Genomic DNA, 19,707 nt, shown 5'->3' on the forward strand with positions numbered 1-19,707 from the left:
GTTCTGAAGAGCACTAGATGATATATTCCTCAACACGACTGCCTAAAGACAAGACACAGTTCCCAGCAAACTTACGTACAAAATCTTTGTTGCTGTCTGACTTTCAAGCGTTTCTTGCTGTAACGGTTCACCTGCCTGCCCAAGGGAGCGTGAACCAGTGTTAAACCCAGGTGTCAGAGCCGTGCTGTGGCTCACCATAATGTTGTGATGCCAACATAACTAGCAGCCTCACCACCAAGGTTAGCATTCATCAACGCCCCTCTGCGTCACAGCACTCAATGGCATCAGCCTGAACCCTACTGCTTTGCTCAAGCCACAAGAGCTTGTCATAAAGGAGAATATTCCCTTGTCCCCTATCCCAACCTGTCTTTCAGGACAGTTTGAGGAGGCCTTGTCGTTCCTATTCCTTTTCTTTTAGCGCATATGGCAGCATGGTACTGCTCTGCATGTGCACGTGTGTTGTGCACATGTGTGCACATAAGCATGCACAGCTAGGAATGGAAAAAAAAAAAAATCAAATCTAGAAGTTGACATGGATTAGCGTCTGCTCATGTAAAATGTGTAGCAGGATCTGATGCATGCAAGGCCATTACTGGCAGTCCCCATAGCCAAAGGTATCTATTTACATAGCAGCTGCATGAGCATTCTGCCAGTCAGGGCAGTCACATTTTCCCAGTGCCTCGCCAGTGACCGGTAATGAACAAGCTGAGCACTGCTGGCAAGGAAAGATTAACCACACTGCGACAGAACAGGCTTGATACATTTTATTGGCAATACTAGTGTCATACTCAGGAACCACAACCCTTTGTCAGACTGTTAGTGTTAACTTGCATGACAAGTATCAGTGACCAACTGTATTTGAAATATAGTTAAAGTGCCTAGAAATAATAGGCATCTTAAAAAAAAAAAAAAGGAAACTCATTCCATCCACTCAAGCCAACCTTTATAGATCTTACATCTTAAACACAACTGATGTACTGTAATTGTTATGTGGACTTTAATGTAACCTCTACAGCAGCACACAGACAATGCAGTTCTCTCATTATGCACATGCTTTAGGATCGTTTATTTTAATGCTTTCAAATAAATATGTTCCATGCAGCACACTGCAATAAATAAGGAGCAGCAACTTTCGTATAGTACATCCATTCATAATGTAAGTCACCATGTGAAACACCACATCTAAAGTCTTTGGCCCAGTCCCATACAGTGAAGCACACAACATCTGCACATAATCATATCTGGCTTCATATGGATTTAATAGGACTATGCCAGAAGGGCAATGTGAGCACAAGTTTAACCAGGGGTTCCTAGCTATTAAATACAGCTACTAAGTAGTTAAAAGGCAACAACTAAACCCATAAAGGGTTGATTTGTCTTTTCTTTCTTACTTTTCAGACAGAAATATAAAGTATGAAAATGCTCTGGATATTTTCAGCCTTGTGTAAAGCAGCGTGATTAATATGGAATGCTTTGAGCAATACTGGCACGTACACTGGCATCAAAAGCCACAGCAAGACTGACTCTGACACCGAACACCGGCGTACTCAGTGGGGGAAAGCTGCTGTTCTGGCGATGGCGGGCGCTGCTCCTTCTCTTCCTCTAGGCTGACAGCTCCACCGCCCCTTCCTCTTCACTGTCTGCTCGGTTGGCGCGGATTTCCACCAAGGTCCGAGCGAAGCGGGTCCACTCATCGTTGTGTGGAACAGCCAGCTGGGGGAGAAACCGACAGGGAATTAAGAGACCGCGTGGCGAGACCGGTTATCGCTCTGGCCCAAAATCGAGGCACCTCCTTTCAGGAGAGCTCCTACCGCAAGCAGTGCCGTTGTGCATGCTGAAGGACCGAGGCATGGGCCTCACCAACCCGCTGTGGGTTGGTTACGCCGTAACGTGCTGCCGAGTTCCCAGGACAAATCTGGCAGCTTCTTATTCAGTACCAGCTAGAAGGAGCATCTACAGTCAATGGCAGAGAAAAAAAGCTTTATCTGTTCGATTTTAAGGAAAAGTTTCTTGCTGGAGTGTTTTTGCAAAATCTACCCCTTGGTTAAAATATTTCAGATTTTCCAAACTAAGGCGAGGCCTTGATCTCTACAAGTATATACATGTACGTTTAACTTCACATGGGTGAGCTGGCCATTTGAAGTCAGCGAGGCTGTGCCCAAGTGTAATTGTTTGCAGGACCGAGGTCAATGTGTGTAAGGTAACAGAGCTTTTACAACACTGTATTGAAAATATTTTCCTGAAGTTCATTAAAGCTCTTAATAGTAAAATAAATATATTGTGTTATTTTAGTTACCCTCCTCTATGTTAAGGAATTCACAATTACAAGAAATGCATTCTCATGGAAATGTTATACCAACTGGATACTGCATTACTGGTCTGATTTTTTACATCATGATGCAAGATCCGTTTCCATTTAATACTATTGATGTTTCTAATGAAGAGCTCTTGAACATTAGGCTTCAAGAGGGACATGTAATCTAAATAGCTAAACTTCCAGACAAAATGCTTTAGTGCTATGGCAAAATAATACTGCAGTCATTTCCCGCTGGATCCAACACGGCAATTTCTGGAAGATAATGCAAACTGGGATTGAGGTAATTGGGGGGGGCGGGGGGGAACCCGCAAGCAGTTTTCTCAAACTTTGTTTTCATTAACTCAAATTCCAGAAAACAGCAACAAGCATCCTGATGAACCATGCACATTTTTACTGCCCTCTTGAAGCCCTGTGATGATGTCCTGAATATAATATGAAAAAATAACTGTTTCAAGATACTATGCAGTGCTTGGTACTGAAGAAGGCAACTGCTTGGAAACTATGGGGCATATAATAAAATGCTGTCCACCTTAGCAAATGGATGCCTTTAGACTAAAGAATGAGTATGACCTTAGCTAATCCAGTTTGTGGTACCAATATTCAATCTGTACTGACTTACTCCTTTTAAAACACCACCAAAAATGCCACACAGATGGCTGGCTAACTACGTCCATTTGGCACTAGCAGATTATAGGTGCACACAAGGCTGTATGGTACACTGTACTGGAATGCAGTCAATTTATCCTCTTCTCTTTACATCCCAACAGCAATACATATTAACTGGAGACTACAAAAAGGATCTATTACATGAACTAGCAAGCCCAGCTGGGGAAAGAGCTTGTGTATATGCCCAATGTTAACCACAGGTGAAAGCTCCACGTACACTGCTCCAAGTTCAGCGTCAATCGTATGGCCAAGAATTTGCAATACTGGATCTAAATATCTCCTTTGTATCTCACTCATGTTGATGAGTTTTTCAACTACTTTGTATCTAGCTTTGCCTCTACATCCAATATTTTGGGGAAAAAACATAGCATGTGTTTAAAAGCTTCCCATGTATAGTGCATATATCAGTGACTCAGTTACATTACGAAGGGCTGGTGTACAAGTTTGGGGTTTTGCCTGTTGAAACACTGAATATAGTACAGTTCAGCATTTACTAAGGCTACAGTGAGAAATGCAGTCTGTGTGAAAGCCAGTTCAGCCCTCAATAATAAATGTCACTGCACACTCTGCATTTTCCTTCCTTGTCTTCCACTTTTTGCATTTTTCTCCTTTACTTTTCCCAGGAATGGAGACCAGAGTTACAGGAGTAAATCATTTGAGACAACTGTCTCTCACACTTACATGCACAGATGTGGATCTGTTATGGTCTTTATTTGAAAGATAGCTCTGTTCTTTCAAAAACCTTCAGCAGAAGGAAATGTTAACACCAGAATGGAGGTCAGTGCACCAACACACAAGTATTGACAGCACAGGTTTGGTCACAGCCACATGCCTATAAAAGCTACTGTATAGTACGTTAAGGGACAGTGCAGAGAACCTTCTATCATAGATGCAACCAAACCCAGCTGTATGGCAATTTCCCTGTTACTATTGCTTGTGTCCTAAAAGATTTTATTTCTTGTGATGTGTATGGCACTATCACTTATCAAACTCCTGAATGAATGAAAATGTGAAATGAGTCTCACTTATTTCAAGTAGTAAAAACATTAAAGTGGAACAATATCCTAGGCAAAGGACTTACTGAATTTAATAAAGCCTCACTTCTCCTTGTCTTTTAAAGTCCTAAACAGCATTACATTGTATTAAATGGCTGAAGAAAACAATATGTCACTCTAAAGAAAAAAAAAGAAATATATTTATGACATTGAGATCATTTAATTTCCTTTGCTCCACAGCGTGGCCATAGACAAATAAAATCAAGTCTAGCCTATTAAAACAACCTGGTATCTCAAACTTGAGGAGTCTTTCTACAAAGGTATGCATTACATGCATTACTGTTAGCTGACAGTGTTAGCAAGACCTGGGCCATTTTTAATGACTCGGTTCACAAAACAATTAATGATTGAAGTGAACACCTTTAGCACAGAGATGAAAATACTCAATGCTCACACACAATCTAATTACTTAGAACTGTGTCTTATTTTAATTTTACCTTATTTAATCTCACGCACTGCATCATGCTTTCAATGAGGGGCCAATCCTGCTAATAGACTGTTAGTAGAATAAACCTCTCTAATATAAATTCCTCAGGGATGCAGAAGGAAACCTTGGTAATAATGAAGTCAAAGGAAAAAATTACTTTTACTCTTCTACCCCCCTTTCTTTCTGTGAAGGCCCTAATACTGAACCACAACAGTTATACAGAAAAAGACCACAAATAAAAAACAAAAGCATCCACAAACTCCAATTCAAATTCTTGTCTGAATTAATGCTCCCCTTACAGTCATTTTCCAGTCAAGTTCCTTCAGCCAGGCACACTGACACTCACAGGTGTTAGAGGCCTGGGTCTATCTGTGGAATCTTCCTTTCAGCTTCTTCACACAAGTTTTTTTCTGTAAATACCAGAGCAGGGGTGGAAGAAACGAGGAGATACTTCATAGAGGAAGGGCAAAGGTTTTGAGCTAGCTGGGTGTTCCTCACTCATTTGGCATTTTTGCCATTTTTCTGTCCACTTCCAGTTACTACAAAGCAGCACGTGTTGAGTCTCAGCAGTCATGATGTCAACACAGGGTAGAAATGTTCACCAAAGCATAATAACTTAATGTAGTAACTTATATTAACATTTGGGGCAGAAGGTTATTTGAATGACTAAGGTATGGAGCAGAACAAGAAAATAAATGCTATTAATTGTTCTCCTTTGATCCCTTTACAACGGAAGGTAAGCGCTACCAGCACCTAATTAATTGACTGAATTACTCACACTGCTTTAACTTAAATACCATGGTACATTTAGGTTGTGTGAGATGATAGTAATTCTAATGAGGAAAACCAGTATTATCAAAGCAAGGTGGCGACTTTAGCCAAACTTTGTCTGTTAAGCTGTTGGAGAGGGGTACTTTTGTCTTTTGTCTGGCTTTTAAAATACTGAAAGAGTTCAGGCTGCAAGACTACTGACCTGCAAGTGTGACTACAAGTTTACACATCCAAATAAACCTGCTTCTGCTTGTGAAGTTACATGTGCTCAGCTGGTTACAGGAGTGAGAATTTAGTATAGGAAAACATCTTCTCAAGATGTTAGGATGGTGACCCATTTTTAATTGGGTGAAGATATTTAACTCAGGACAATTGGGGTCTCTTATTTCTAAAAAAAAAAAAAAAAAAAGTTTTCTTTATGTCACTTTCAACTTTTTAGATCTCCTCCCCCAATTCATTTTCATAAAATATTCTTCCAAAAGCACTGAACATCTATGAGTATCTGTGCTTCCTACATGATCAATAATGTATAACAAGTAACAAAGACATGTAACATACTAAATACTAGACACATTTAAGATTTTATCATTTAAACTAGTTCACAAACTGTTTTTCTTGCTGATATTAAAAAACTGATTTACATGATGCAAACTCTCAGAATTAATTTTTCTACCACCTCCATTACTTTATTTTTAGATAAGCAGATTTTGGATTAGAAAAGATAACTCTCCAGAACGCTCCTCCTGGCTGAACGGTGCACCTCAAATAACGTGGCTGGAAAAGGAAAGCCTCCCTGGGCAGCACCTCCCAGCCTGCAGTCTTCAGACCCCCACGCAAAGTGAGCTCCGTTGAGCCCCCAGATTGAGACTGGCTGTATGCTGCACACGAGGGCTGATATGCAGCAGCCACAATTAATATTAAGCACCAGAGAGAAAGACTGGTAATTTCAGCAAGCCCAGGGGTGGCCTCCAGAGAGTAACACTAAATAGATTTCTGCCTATTCCTGCGAGGTGTTACAGTTACCAGTTTATCTTATTATAGAGAAATAACATTATACCTATGTGAATCTTTCCCAGCCTGTGTTTACCCAGTCCACCATATGTACATATACCAAGAGAAGGCAACTCTTGACTGGACAGAACACAATACAAAGGGCCTAGAAAGTAAGATGATGGGATGCAACAGCAAAAGGATTGTAAATTAGGAGCTGAGATCAACCCCATCCTCTTGTTCCCCTTCCCATCTGCTAGAGGTGACTGTTTCCTGGCCAGCTAGAAGCCCCTTGTCTCTAGTATCATTCTCACCCTCTTCTGTTTTGGGTGATAATGTGTTGAGCTGTTCTTTCAAGACTGGAGAAGATCTAAACAACATCTAGATTTGGAAAGAAGGGATTTGTCTAGCTAGGCCACATAGGTCAACCACAGTAGGTCCCCCCAGCTCATTTTTCAGAGTTCAGACTTTGAAGCAACAAGGCTTGTAAAGTTTAAAGGTAAGATTGTTCCAACTTGAGCCTATTCTCTACTGTAGGTAAAGGATAAAATGACCAGACCCAAGGGAAATGACCACCAGGATCTTCCTGACAAGCGCCTGGCTTTGCCTTGCCGATGTGTCACAATACTATGTGATTTATGCAGTGAACAACAAAACGGTATCTTACAGTGCCACCACAGAGCCCTTGGATTTTTGAACCTTCTGAAGCTTCTCTGTGTTTCCTGGGTGATCACTCTAGCCAAGCACTTCACTTACTTGTTAGCTTTCCAGCCCTGAAGCACAAACATGTGCCCCCCTCGATGCTAGTACTGACCAAGGAGATGGTTTATGTGCATCTAGTAAGAGTAACAGACCCATCTCGCCCCGAGGCTCGCCAGCCAGCTAGTCACAGGTAGCAGCATGGATGTGAGTTTCACCAGGAACAGCCCCCTCCATCTTCTTGTCAAGGCAGAGATTTCCTGTGCGTGTAGAGCTTCCAATCCAAACACCAGAGATCTTACAAACTGTATTTCCCATATTTTCCCAGAAACTGTGCTATTAGCAACTTCACTGAACACTACTATTCTTAAGACTGTTAAGACAGAACTCAGGAAAAGGAGATGCTCTGACCAGACAACTCTCGATGCTGCCATTTGTGTCAGCTAGTGCTGGGCTCCCCAAGCAAGCAGAAAAGCAACAGAAAACCAGTGCCTGAAGACAGAAATCAACATAAATACCTTTCATTTTCAGATCATTTAACACCTTCTAGTAACATTTGCTGTTTTAAGTTAGGTCTATTTAAAAAAAAAAAAAAGAAAAAGTAATGATTTTGAGACCAAAAAAAACCTTTGAATGTGCTTTTTAAAGGAATCTATCCAGAACGTTGAAATAAGATATTACAACATATTTCAAGATTTTTCTATATTCCGCTCCTATCCGTCTTTTTTATGGCTGAGAGTTTCAGCTCAATTTGTCCAAATCTCTGTATAGCTTCAGTTTCCCTGAAAAACCACTTTCCAGCAAATGAATTATTCATTGAGGATATTTCACTTTATTCCTGGCTCCTCGCCTTCCCTGGAGCCTGTAAATCTTTGGGATGGGAGCAGACAAACTCTTCCTGCCTTCATCCCTTCATGCTCCTGTCCAGCACAGCTCTCTGAAGGCTGGGGACTCTCCTGAGAAGGAGATAAAATGCAATTTCAGCAGCGGCAGCCTCCACTTTGGAGAAACCAGTGTCCCATAGGCTCAAAGGGAGCACAATCATCCGTGTTCAGCCTATTGCATCTCCTTTTTAATGACTCTTCATCGTGGGTCAATCTACCTGTCACTGAGACACTGGTTCATAACATGCAGCGCTGATCACTGGTGAAAGTATCGTGCAATCCCAATCACCAAGTTAAGAATCACATTTTTTTCATCTTCACCTAGAGTTCAGACACCTCAAAAGCAAAAATAGCCGTGGGAAGAACTTCCTCAGTGTTGTCTCTGACTGAGGGGTTGTTCTGAAGAGGCAAATTTTTCCAACCAGAACCGTCTATGATCACTTCTAACAGACATGTCCCGTGGACACAGGTGTAAAAGGAGAATCTGAAAGTGAACCGTTACACCACGACTTGGAACGATCTGCCAAAGTATGTGGTCTGCAGCCGGCCCGCGCAACTGCATTGCCACACACTGTTTTCAATTAGACGTTTGCAGACAAGCCTGCATGGTGGTCCAAGATACACTCTAAGGGTGACAGCGGTTCCCGAGTTAAAAAATCTGTGACCCATTCAAACACATTTCGTAGAAGTACAATGCTTTCTTGTTTTTGTATATAGAAAAACTTGTTCTGATCTAAGTTGATGGGTTTCTATAGCTGGTCACCATGTTCCTAGAGATCAGAAACTTTCTGATTAACATGCAACTTTTATTAGTTGCATTTGGGTTTGTTGTTGTTTAGAGGCAAAGGCTGATCTTATTTTAGACAATCCTGTTTACTTCTCTCCACTTCAACACAACCTTATTTGCAAAAAAAATCTCATATCCAGCAGGGAAAATAAAAACTATATGAAAATTAATGTTCCTCTAGTCTCCAAAATACTCTGTTGCTATTATAACTTTTGAGAAGGGCAAGTTAAACACTCTTTGAAGAGACAGCTAATTAAAACTTAGAAGATATTCAGATTAATTTGAGTTTGTGGAAAACACCAAGTCTGGTAAACTAACTTTAACAATTAAAATCTCAGACTTCACACTAAGTTATTTGTGTCTTTCAATTTAATAGCATCATCAAATAAATGTAGCTTCAGGTGAATATCATTTTAGCTATTTTCTCTAAGCAGAATTTTTGTCAACCTACATTGTCCATATCACCCTCTAAAATTAAGTGCTGTATTGAAAAGAAATCTGCTGCAAATACTTTGTGCAATGGATTAAGATCTGAATGCAGTTATGACATTGTAGGTAAAAATATTTTTAATGATGATAAAATATAACTACTTCAGCTTGATGTTTTCTAAAAAGTAGAACAGACAATCGGTCTAATTTTCTGGGTAAAAGAGAACACTTGCAGAATGAGGATCGTAATACTTAAAAATGAAAACCAAGAATTATAGTTCCACTTTAAGCAACTGACCCTATCTTCCAGAGTTCAACAGATGTTTTATCACCATCACTGAGGTGAAAACAGATACATAAATATTAAATATCTTGATATGCACACAGAGAGCAGGCAAGCATGCACCTATTCTGGCCCTGGTCTTGCCCCCCAGAATCAATTACAGACCGCCTTTGATATTTTTCTCAACCTATATGGATTTTTTTTTTCCTGAAAAAGCCTATATTTTTCCAGGCAACACCCTTTGCCACACACATGGATGGAAACAAAGTGGGAGGTAATATGTAACGAAATGGCCACCAAAGTAACCAAGAGCACCCTTTTCACATAACTATGGTACCACTGTATTTAACTCTTGGGAGAGCCGAGCATCATTGTTAACAATGGATGAAACCACTAGCAGGAACTCAAACCCCACATACTGCATGCAGATGATTTTAATGAGATACAGTGTTTAGACCACAAAGGATACACTCCAGAGTAGCTCTATATATATTTGTTTACTTAATTGAAGGGGTGGAATACCATAGGCAGCCTAAATACTGCATTTATTCTATGCACAGCAGTCAGTCCAGTGTCACAGACAGAGTATACGCCACCCTTCTACGAAGTTAATTACTTAGCCCTCATCTAGATTAATGTCTGTTGTGATTTATTTCTTTGCAATTCACCAGCAGGGTCTGATTTAACTAGTGCTGCCATAGTAAAAAGAAGACAAAATATTAGCTTATACAACAAAAAAAAAAGAGCTTAATCTCAAACAGAAACTGAATCCATTTTCAGCAAACTTTTGACTTTTTCTCCTAAGGAGAACAGTAGCTGCTGAATTGTTACACTTGATGGTAAGTTATGTTTTGAATACCAAGCAAACAATGGTGTTATTTTAATAATTTATACACAATATGCAAAGATACACTGTACAAAGGACCTACATAAGAACTCAAGCATTTGAATACCCATTTATTCATTCTGCACTATGATACTGTCTTTAATCTTTAAAAAAAAAAAAAAGGCAAAAAAAAAAAAGCAAGAAACAATAAAACCTGTGCTGGAAGTAAACACCAATTATGGAAAACTTCAACCTGAAGGATTAAAACTTGATAGGGTATATGGAAAAGAAAAGAAGGAAGTGGAAAGTATCTTTATATTGTAGAGAACGCTACAGTTCCACCTATAGTATCAGAATTGGCTCAGGTTCTCCTGAATTAACCAGAATGATGTCCAAGCTATCAAACAGATTATGCTTCCCTCAATTAATGTATCAAAATGCTGCACTTGGTATTGACTACAGAGGATAAAATATTAAGTAATCCCCAGTCATCTTGAAAGAGATGACTGAAAAGTGAAATTTAGATTACTTTTGTTTCCTTGGATCACCTCTTATTTTTAAAACACAAACATTAAGCTATAAGCTTACAGCCTGTCCTTAAGCACACCAGAGTGCTTTCACCAGTCACATTGTGTGGAGGGTCCTCTCCTGTGGATCTCCTCAAGTGATACTTTCAGTGGCAGAGACTATTGGTCTGTTTAAGTTCTTGGAAACAAGAGAGACTTAATATAATTAATCAGCTACGGGAGCAGAAAGAGCATCTGCCATGCTTCAGAGAAGCTAACAATTTTGCTTCAAAAGAGGTGGTGCCCTAAGCATCAAGGTTCTTGCAGTTCCTACCTTGCCACCACTTCTGTAATGCCATCAATTTACAGGTTGATTAAGAAAAAGTGAGGCATGCTGCCCACCATTTGTCTCCCATGGGGATCTCAGTCCTGCTTTGATTGCCATTTCTCAAAGTTATTGAAAACTCCTGTGATTTTTTGCATGAGTTTCAGGATATTTAATGCTTGGAGCTAAGGGATCAAGAGAATTCCTCTACCAAATTATGTTATCAGTTCTCATCATGGCACTAGAAAGCCTAAAAATACCAAATCAATCAGAATTAGAAGGTAAGGAGCCTTCAACCTATTGTTCTTTCCAATATCTACTTTTTTTTTTTATTGACTACTACATTGATTGGAAGAACTGTCCCATCATTTTTACTTGAAATACTAGAGGTTCACCCTGTGGGGTAGCTGCACTGGCAAAGGTGCCTCCCTGAAGTTCAGCTGAGTGAAGGACTATTGCCTCAGGGAAGAAATAAATCATGGTGTCTTCAGCTCAGCTTGCTTCCTTTCCAAACCAAGTCAGCCATGTCCACGCCATGAAATCTGGCAGAACAGGAACTGTAAAGGACTTTTGCCACAGCTTTCTGGCTCCCAGTTGGCAAATGGACTCTCACCAAAAGCAGCTTATGAACCACTCAAAGATTTTGGTTTGCAGGAGAGTTGCTGCCTTCCCTGAGATTTTGCACACGTTCCATTATTTGCCAAAGCTCACCCATGAAATAGCAAGGGGTTTTGTTTTGTTGGGCTTTTTGTTTGTTTGTTTCCATTTCAGACATAGACTTTTTCCATCACTCTAGGCATCGGAGGATACATTTCACATTTAAGTTAAACACCGAACATGGAATTTTAGCCACCAAATAGGATGTATTAAGACCCAGAGTTATCCTCAGTTGATACTTTAGGTTTAACCACTACTTTCCAAGTCACAAATTAAATATTTTTTCATGTTCAAAATACAGATCATTTTGCAAACCATAAAAAAAGATTTGCAAATTGCTGCACACAAACTGAGCTTAAACTGAATTTTGCATTTTGTACTTTTTCCCCTTCCATACTCTCTGTTACTTAAAGCTATAAACATTTTTCAGTAACACTTCTTTTTACATCAGAAAGGTGGTAAAAACTTTCAGAGAAAATATCACCCAACAGACTAGCTAGATGTTTAAAATACATACTCTGTGACACTATTAACATGCATTGACTTCAGCTCTGTCCCCCACCGAGTGTCCCAGGATGCAGGGTCGGGATGGGGCAGACCAGCTAAAGCACTTGCTCAGCTTCCACTGCCTCACCTACAACTACCATGGGAAGCCTGGACCCGGATTATCTTTTCCACTAAGCTTCTTGAAAGGTTTGCAGGAGAAGCAGTAACTGAGGAGCTAGCAGTGAAGCCACCAGTAGTGCCACTGCGCTAAACATATAGTGGATGGTCTGGTATGTCCAATCTGGAGCCTGCCTTTCTCCTTTGTCTCTTGCCCTTTACAGCATTTCCCAGCTCAGCAGGCAAATACCGGCAGGAAGATTGTCACATACAGTTCGCCCTTCTCCTGCAGGCTTTACTGTGCAGAAAGGGAATGATCTCTTACAGCTTCTCTTCTGCCACTCTCATCACTTCGTTATCTGAGTCCCTTCTAATAGTGCATTAAGCTACATGATTAACTCCTGTCACATGTGGCTTGTTCTCTCTGATCCTCTCTGCAGGGGTATGATCTGGGCCTTTGCAAGGGAAAAGGAAACATACGTTGGCTTTAAAACCAGTGTGCAAATGAATAAAAAGGACTGGAGCCAGATTTTTGTTGGTTGGCTGACTAGTTTTCTTAAGCTTTTTATTTCATATGATGAGGAGTTCAGGAATTCTTATAAAAGATATTTGTATCATATTGGAAACTCATGTCTTTTTACCCCATGAAATTCTCTGGAGAGCTAGTAAGCTATCTCTGGAGAACTACCGAAATATTTCATCATATGCAACTGGAAGGTAAGGATAAAGAATCACCTGAATTTTTAGGATGACAATTTAAGCCCCCTCACCCCTCCTTTCTGTCTGTTTTCACTAATGCCCATTTAATTCCACTGTCTAATCAACAAATGAGAGAAAGCGTATCTTTGCTAAAAATCTGGTACTTCCTCCTTTAGTTTTAACAAGTAATATTCTGGCAGTAAAATGAAAGTGGAATTTCATGTTCATTTATATATATAGTGAAACAGAAGAAACTCTGTTGTTACTAAGAGCAAGCGTACATCACGGCATAGGGAGGAGAGTGACCCTATACGCCAGGTGCGACCCACTGCTTTATCAAACACAACCACATCACAAAATCCTGTTGACAGGCTCCACTTCAAGACGCTGTTTGTCCCACTGTCCCTACCCACTCTGGAACTTCAGCTTTCTGATAGTTAAAAATATTCTTCTAATTTTTTACTCGAATACACGACCAGCTTGCAGCCACATGCGCTGGTGGCAGTATGTCCTCAGCTTCACTAAGTTCTCCCTCTCTGGCCCCAAGCATTCCTATCTCTGTAAGTACACGAATCATCTACATTGCCACCAGGCTCAGACTTCCCTGGCTAGTCACACCAAGCTCTTCAGCCTGTTTCTACAGGCTACTCTCCTCTCCCAGTAGCCCAGATCCACATCTCTCCCTCATAAGTTTCAAGCATTCTTTTAAAAAATACACATTTTTAAACAAGAGGGGAAATGATTTTGAAGTAATCCTTTAAATCACATCGTTTTTATGAAGCTGCTTTGTAAGTCAGAAGGCCACGATGAAGGTGACTGAGAGGGGCAGAGAAGCAGTGATGCCGCGTGATGTGCAAGAGGTGGCAGGGAAAGGGAAGCGCAAGGCCCTAGACTGGCACTGGAGATAAATAGCTCCAACCCTCAGCAACCAGCCTTGGGTAAGTCAGATTAGTTAGATCATGGCTCAGTTTTCCCTCTTGAAAAGCACTTCCCCAATAAAGATTGCTATTCGTAATGCAAGCCTCCATTCCAGCTTGTGTAAGTACCAAAACACGACTGAAAGAACAAGGTAACTCATACCCTTTTCCATTTCTTATCAGACTAGCATGACTGACAAGCACACAGCCATGCGCATAGGGGTACTCACGGGCATAAATGTATGCATTTCTATGTCTGGATGTAGCCAAGCCTCGTTTTAAACTGTAGAAGTATATAAATGCTTGGTTTTAACTTATCAATGTAACAACATTGTTTTTCTACAGGAGAATAAACTAGTGCTTACATAAAGACCTCAAAGCATTCACAGTAACCTAAAGTAATGAATATTGTAATGAGAAACACAAGTATTTAGGGTGATAATGACTGGACTTTGCTCTACTTAGATCGGCTCACCCCCTATGGAGGCTACCAAAGCTTAAAGATTTTATCACCCTAGTAATCAGCAATGGGTAATGGCCTTCATAAAACACAGTAATTAAATTGACTGATTTCAAACTAGTGCATTTTTTTCATTAGGGAGTTCTTATTTAACCTACTTCAAAAATCCCTTTGTGAATACTGGCTATATCAGTCAAAATTCAAATGACAACGAGAGATGAAGAGCTTTTTCTGTTCAATATTTCAGATATTATTCAAGTAAAAAGCTGGAGTTCCTAGTATGCTGTCATTCTCTCTCTCTTTTTTTTTTTTTGTCATCTCTAAGAGCTTCCAGTTTTAAAAGTCTCTCAAGACTGAACATTATAAAACTGGGGGCAGAGGGGAAGCAAATCAAAACCTTAGCTCTTTACATTTTCCAACAACTCTTAAGAGATTCTGCTTTGTTAAAACATGCTTTTAAAATTCTCCGAGGCCAGTATTCCAACCTCCCTAGCAAAAATATCAATGGTGAAATTCAGGCACTGCCTCACAATCCATTTAATTATCCTTTATGCCTGGATTGTGCATGTTGTTGTAACTACTGTATCTTACTTGATCTTTGAATACTTTGAATAAAACTTGGTTGTAAGCACAACCCCTTATTATTGCTCAAATTTGCCTTTACAATATGTGTGTAAGCCATTTATCTGTGTTCCAAGAATACTTGTAACTCAACACAGATTTTAAAATAAAATATTTTATGGCAAGTCTCGACTCTGGTTTTGCAGCAAAAACATTTCCTAACTGAATATATGCTCTACGAGAGCTTTATGATGGCAAAAGTAAACCTACTGGAAAATCTACCTGGATAACTACATGACACAAAACCTAGTTTCTTATTTCTCTCTCTGGGCTACAGCAGTTTTTAACTGCCTGAAAGAGATGTTAGCTATGTTTTCCATATGAAATCTATAGTGAAACACGGGGATCTCAAGGTAGGAGTACAAAGTACCAACCCTTCCCCACTCTACCCCGAAAAATAAGTGACTCTAGCCATGCTGAAATGTGAGAGTTGGTCACAAATATGCATTTCTTTCTGTCTAAAACCCTAAGAATCTCAGAGCAGCTGTTAAAGGCTGCTGAAATCAAAAGAAATTATTTTATAGGCACCAGTGGGATATTCCTTACTGTACCACTTCATCCACATATTTCAGGCAGTTGCCAGCTCCTCCCTCACTGGTCATGTACTTGAAAATGAGATATGGGATTAACACCCATCATGGAGCAAATGGGGAAGTACACAAACAACCTAACGCAGCAGCCCTAAAAGGGCTTAAGGAGATATTAACTCTGAAACCTACCAAAGTCACATAAACAGCAATATGATTCTGATTTCACTGCAAGGAAATGAAGACAGAGGTAATAACTGTGTAATGAATCCCAGGTAACTGCTTTCTTTGGCAGAGCCAGCTTTCCTGGATGGTCTAGGGAAAGACCTTTTCTCACTTTTCTCCAGTTCCACCTGTCATACTAGTCACCCTTTAAAAGCATGACTAGAATCAACTGTCTGAAAGACTGCCAAACGGATGCAACAGTTTGTCCTGTAACTAGTTTAACAAAATAATGTACAGTAATAAGCTCCTTGTGATTACAGTTTCAAACTCTCCAATCCTGTGCTGCAAACTTACTTTATATTTTATTAAAATCAAATAATAAATAATTGATTTACAGTTTCTATCTATTTATTCACAGTGCAAGCAGAATATGACCTGGAAGAGATTAATGGAAAAAAAAAAAAAAAAGAAATAATGGAAGGTGGATGAGAAGCTGCTTCTTTCACAACCAAAGGTGCAAAGAGCATTCTCAATAAGCCAGGTAAGCAAGAAACGTGGTTGTTAGAGAATATTTATGACAGCGGCAACTGCGTAACATCACTGAAGCATGCACAATGGGAGCAAGCTTTCTAGAAAATACAACTACAAAAGAGACATGCAGTTAGATCTAACTATCAGTCACCTGGACCTGTGAATAAATCTAGTGGTCCATGTTCTGTTAAAATCAACTTGTAGCATACAGAAAACTTGCTGCCCAGTAAATAAACCGTGAGACCACAAAAGCTAAAATATGTTATATATACTATCACAATAATAATATCTCAACTACTAGACCAGCAGAGATTTGAATATTTAGTTCTTACAGAGAGTAAAGTATATTTAGAATCACTGGTTATATTCTCTGGTTAAGTTATATAGGTTTAAGATCCCATCACACTGAAACAATCAGATTTTTGTGTGTGCGTTTGGGTTTTTATTTCATTTTATAATTCACATTCTTTAAATCAGTGGTTACTGATCCACAAGAGCACATCTATATGGACTATTTAAGTCTCCTCTCCCCTGGAAGTGTGTGTATAACTCCTATTAATGCTAATGGGCATAAAGCACACGCATTGAGGAGAAAATAGACCCCTCACTGTGAAAATAAACGTGTTCAGTTATTTTCAGACACAATGCCGAAATCAAACAAATAAAAGTACATACTCTAAGGAGATAACATTATATAGCCTAACTGAAAATGTCACCATTATTTTTAACTCCCTGGTCATGGACCGTGCCATGTCCTTGATGTTTCTGCCATTTCTTATGTCATAAAGAATATGACTAGATAACATATCAAAAAGGGCCAAATCCTAAATACTTACACAAGTGAAACAGCCCTGATCTCACACTCCTTGCCTTCACAAAGGATGCAAGGTTAGTCCTCGTGTCTTACATTTTCACTTAGGCCCTATAATGTTTTCTCCTTACACCATATGGGTTAATAGCAGCAGTAAACTTTACTGTTCTCTAGAATAGTTCCTTAAAACTGTGATGAATCTACCAAAGTAAAAATTCCTATCACTTCATTTTTTCCTTAATGATTTGATACCCTGATGTTTTCTGCTCTGATCAAAATTCATGGAGTCAATTCCATCTGTTCAAACAGGTAAGAAAAATTGCTTATATAGTAATGTGAAATTCAAAGACACTGTGCTTTATTATAATACAAATATAATCACAATTTTTCTGATAGAACCAATGTTTTATCAATTTACAGCTGATCTAATGTGATCCTCACAGTCATGAGAAAAGAAAGGTTTTAAAAAGGGTGCAGTATAATTGGAGCATTAATGTTTTTGGTGAGTGTATTTAGGGTCTTTGTAAAGTGGCCTGCTGACTTTCTAATGCGAGTAATCACACCCATCTTCCCAAATCAGAGACGTGCACCTTCAAATAAGTAGATGCTACTGAGTTATCAGTCAGGCAGGGATGAGTTCTTCCAGTGATGAGGCCTTTTCAAAAGCTGATGCTGTAGGAGATGGGTAGAGTGCTATTGCTGAAGGGTCAACTGTCACAGCTTAGGTGTCAGGCTTTGCAATACTGCTGGGTAAAATATGAAAGCTAGGTGCTCCCAGCAGCTGTACAGCCACCTCCCAGCCCCTTGCCCCCAGCTACGTGCTCATTCATCTACTCTCACACTGAGTCAGTTCATGGAGAAAAATACCCCAAAGAAAACAAAAAAACCCAACCAAACAAAAAAAAAATCAATACTTCTCTGCTGATCTCTCTCTCTCCCCACAATGTGGGTGGTGACAAGTACTGCTACCAGCACAAAAACTGGGCAGTGAGTGATATGGCTAGGGCTGGCTGGCTGGCAGTGGGAGGACGGCCCATTTTAAACTGTCAGACCAGCCCCATCATGTCCCAGAATCAAACCCATACAAAAAGGACAGTCAAAAGAGGACCCCAGCTGAGCCATGGAACTGGCCAGTGTTTGCACACTTAAGTAAAGAGAGAGCCTTAAAGGCTGCCGTATTTCTGCCAGACACTTCCAAAAGTGCACATGCATGCTGTGAATTCCCTGTGTGTCATGCCTGAGGACAGCTAAGCACGGAATAACTCATCAGAGAGCTCTTTATGGACTGGCACAGAGGGTTAATGACTGAAGAAGCTGTTATTCACTGTACAAACCCTTGGTGCCAGGCTCTTGACCTGCAAAGTCTTTCTGCATCTCACTTAAGGCTTTATAGTGAGAAGAGTTGTGCTGGAGAATATATGAGCACCCTCCTTTTTTAAACCAGAAAAAGCCACTAACAACACAGCAGTCCTAGTAGTACCTAAAGCTGTTGCAGCCCAGACCACCTCTCCTAAATTTGGTACAGGAATTACTGCAGAGACTGATACTGCCAAAATGAACCAGGCAACAAATTAATGAGCTCCTTCATTCATTACGGAAGAGGAGGAGGGGTGGCAATGGCCCATGACCTGTCAGCAGCCATGTGGATGGACATTCATCTGTTTGCGTAAGTGGGTATGGAGCTGAGCTGGAGATGCTGGAGCTCTGCACAGGCAGGGCATGCAACATCCGTGAAGCAGAACACTTTATGTAACACTGATCTGGACTCACACAAATAAATACTGTTGAATGACAGTCTTTTCTTTTTCAAGTAATAGAAGCCTGTCTTTCTTTTTGATCTGAGTGTATCACTATGACTCATTTTGCAGGTTGAAGTCTGATTATGAAAGAGGAAAGGCCAAAAACTTAAATATTACTTCTTCTGCATAGAACACTACATCTATTTTCTCCTGGGTGAGCTTGCAGGGATAAACAATCCTGTGAATGATTATTTGGTGTATAATATGCAAAAAGAGACATTTCTACAGCCCGTCTAGACTCCCAGACAAGATCAGACTGCACTGTCATCAAAGACACTGCCATAGCCTATCGTTTCACTTGGAAGACAGAAAAACCACCTTTTCGGAAAAGTCATGCAAAAATGAAAACTAAATAAAAACAGCCTGACCTGTCAGTGTCATAGTGGAAATCTGAGCGCAGTAACCTTAGACAATTTAGAAATTATGCTAACAATATGGCAAGAAGTTTCAGCAAACATTTGTGAGGAAAGGCAACTCCTGCACAAGTGAATGCAATCCAAAAACATGAGTCATGCACAAGCAATTTTGCTATGGGCCATAAAATCACTTTATGAGAGTTACAGATAATTCTGTATGTATTCTATAATGTTTCCCTACTGTGTAGAGATGGATATCTCAGTATCCTATCACAGATAATGATGGAAAACAAATTCTCTACATAAAAGCTGATTGCTCAGAGATTCACCCTTAACTGTTCCAAGGGATTGTAATGCTGACAGAACACTTTACACCGTATTCATCAACAAAGCGGTAGATTCCATCAGTGCCAAACACGCTGCAGTTTAGATGTTTTTTATAAGATGTAGCAGGGTGAATTGAGAGCAGCCTTAGACACAGAATACACATTCTACTATTTCTCAGCACCTACATACTCTTTATCACACATACATCTACAGTCCTCCACAATGACACCTCTCATTTCCTCCTGTTTGTACTTTTGCACATATTCAGA

At 39.9% G+C, this 19,707-nt stretch overlaps 1 protein-coding gene across 7 annotated transcripts in view; it reads right to left on the reverse strand.

Moving 5' to 3' along the window:
- Positions 1-749: 749 nt before the first annotated feature.
- The window catches only part of DYNC1I1 (dynein cytoplasmic 1 intermediate chain 1), a 199,750-nt gene continuing 180,792 nt past the window's right edge, over positions 750-19,707 (reverse strand). For all 7 annotated transcript variants that reach the window (XM_069774712.1, XM_069774727.1, XM_069774704.1 and 4 more), the window contains one exon: positions 750-1,713. In XM_069774712.1, the coding sequence (XP_069630813.1) occupies positions 1,603-1,713 (111 nt within the window). In that variant the 3' untranslated portion in view covers positions 750-1,602. The remainder of the gene's footprint in view (positions 1,714-19,707) is intronic.

The sequence above is a fragment of the Haliaeetus albicilla genome, chromosome 2, assembly GCF_947461875.1.
Source record: "Haliaeetus albicilla chromosome 2, bHalAlb1.1, whole genome shotgun sequence".
In the NCBI taxonomy this organism is placed as follows: Eukaryota; Metazoa; Chordata; class Aves; order Accipitriformes; family Accipitridae; genus Haliaeetus; species Haliaeetus albicilla.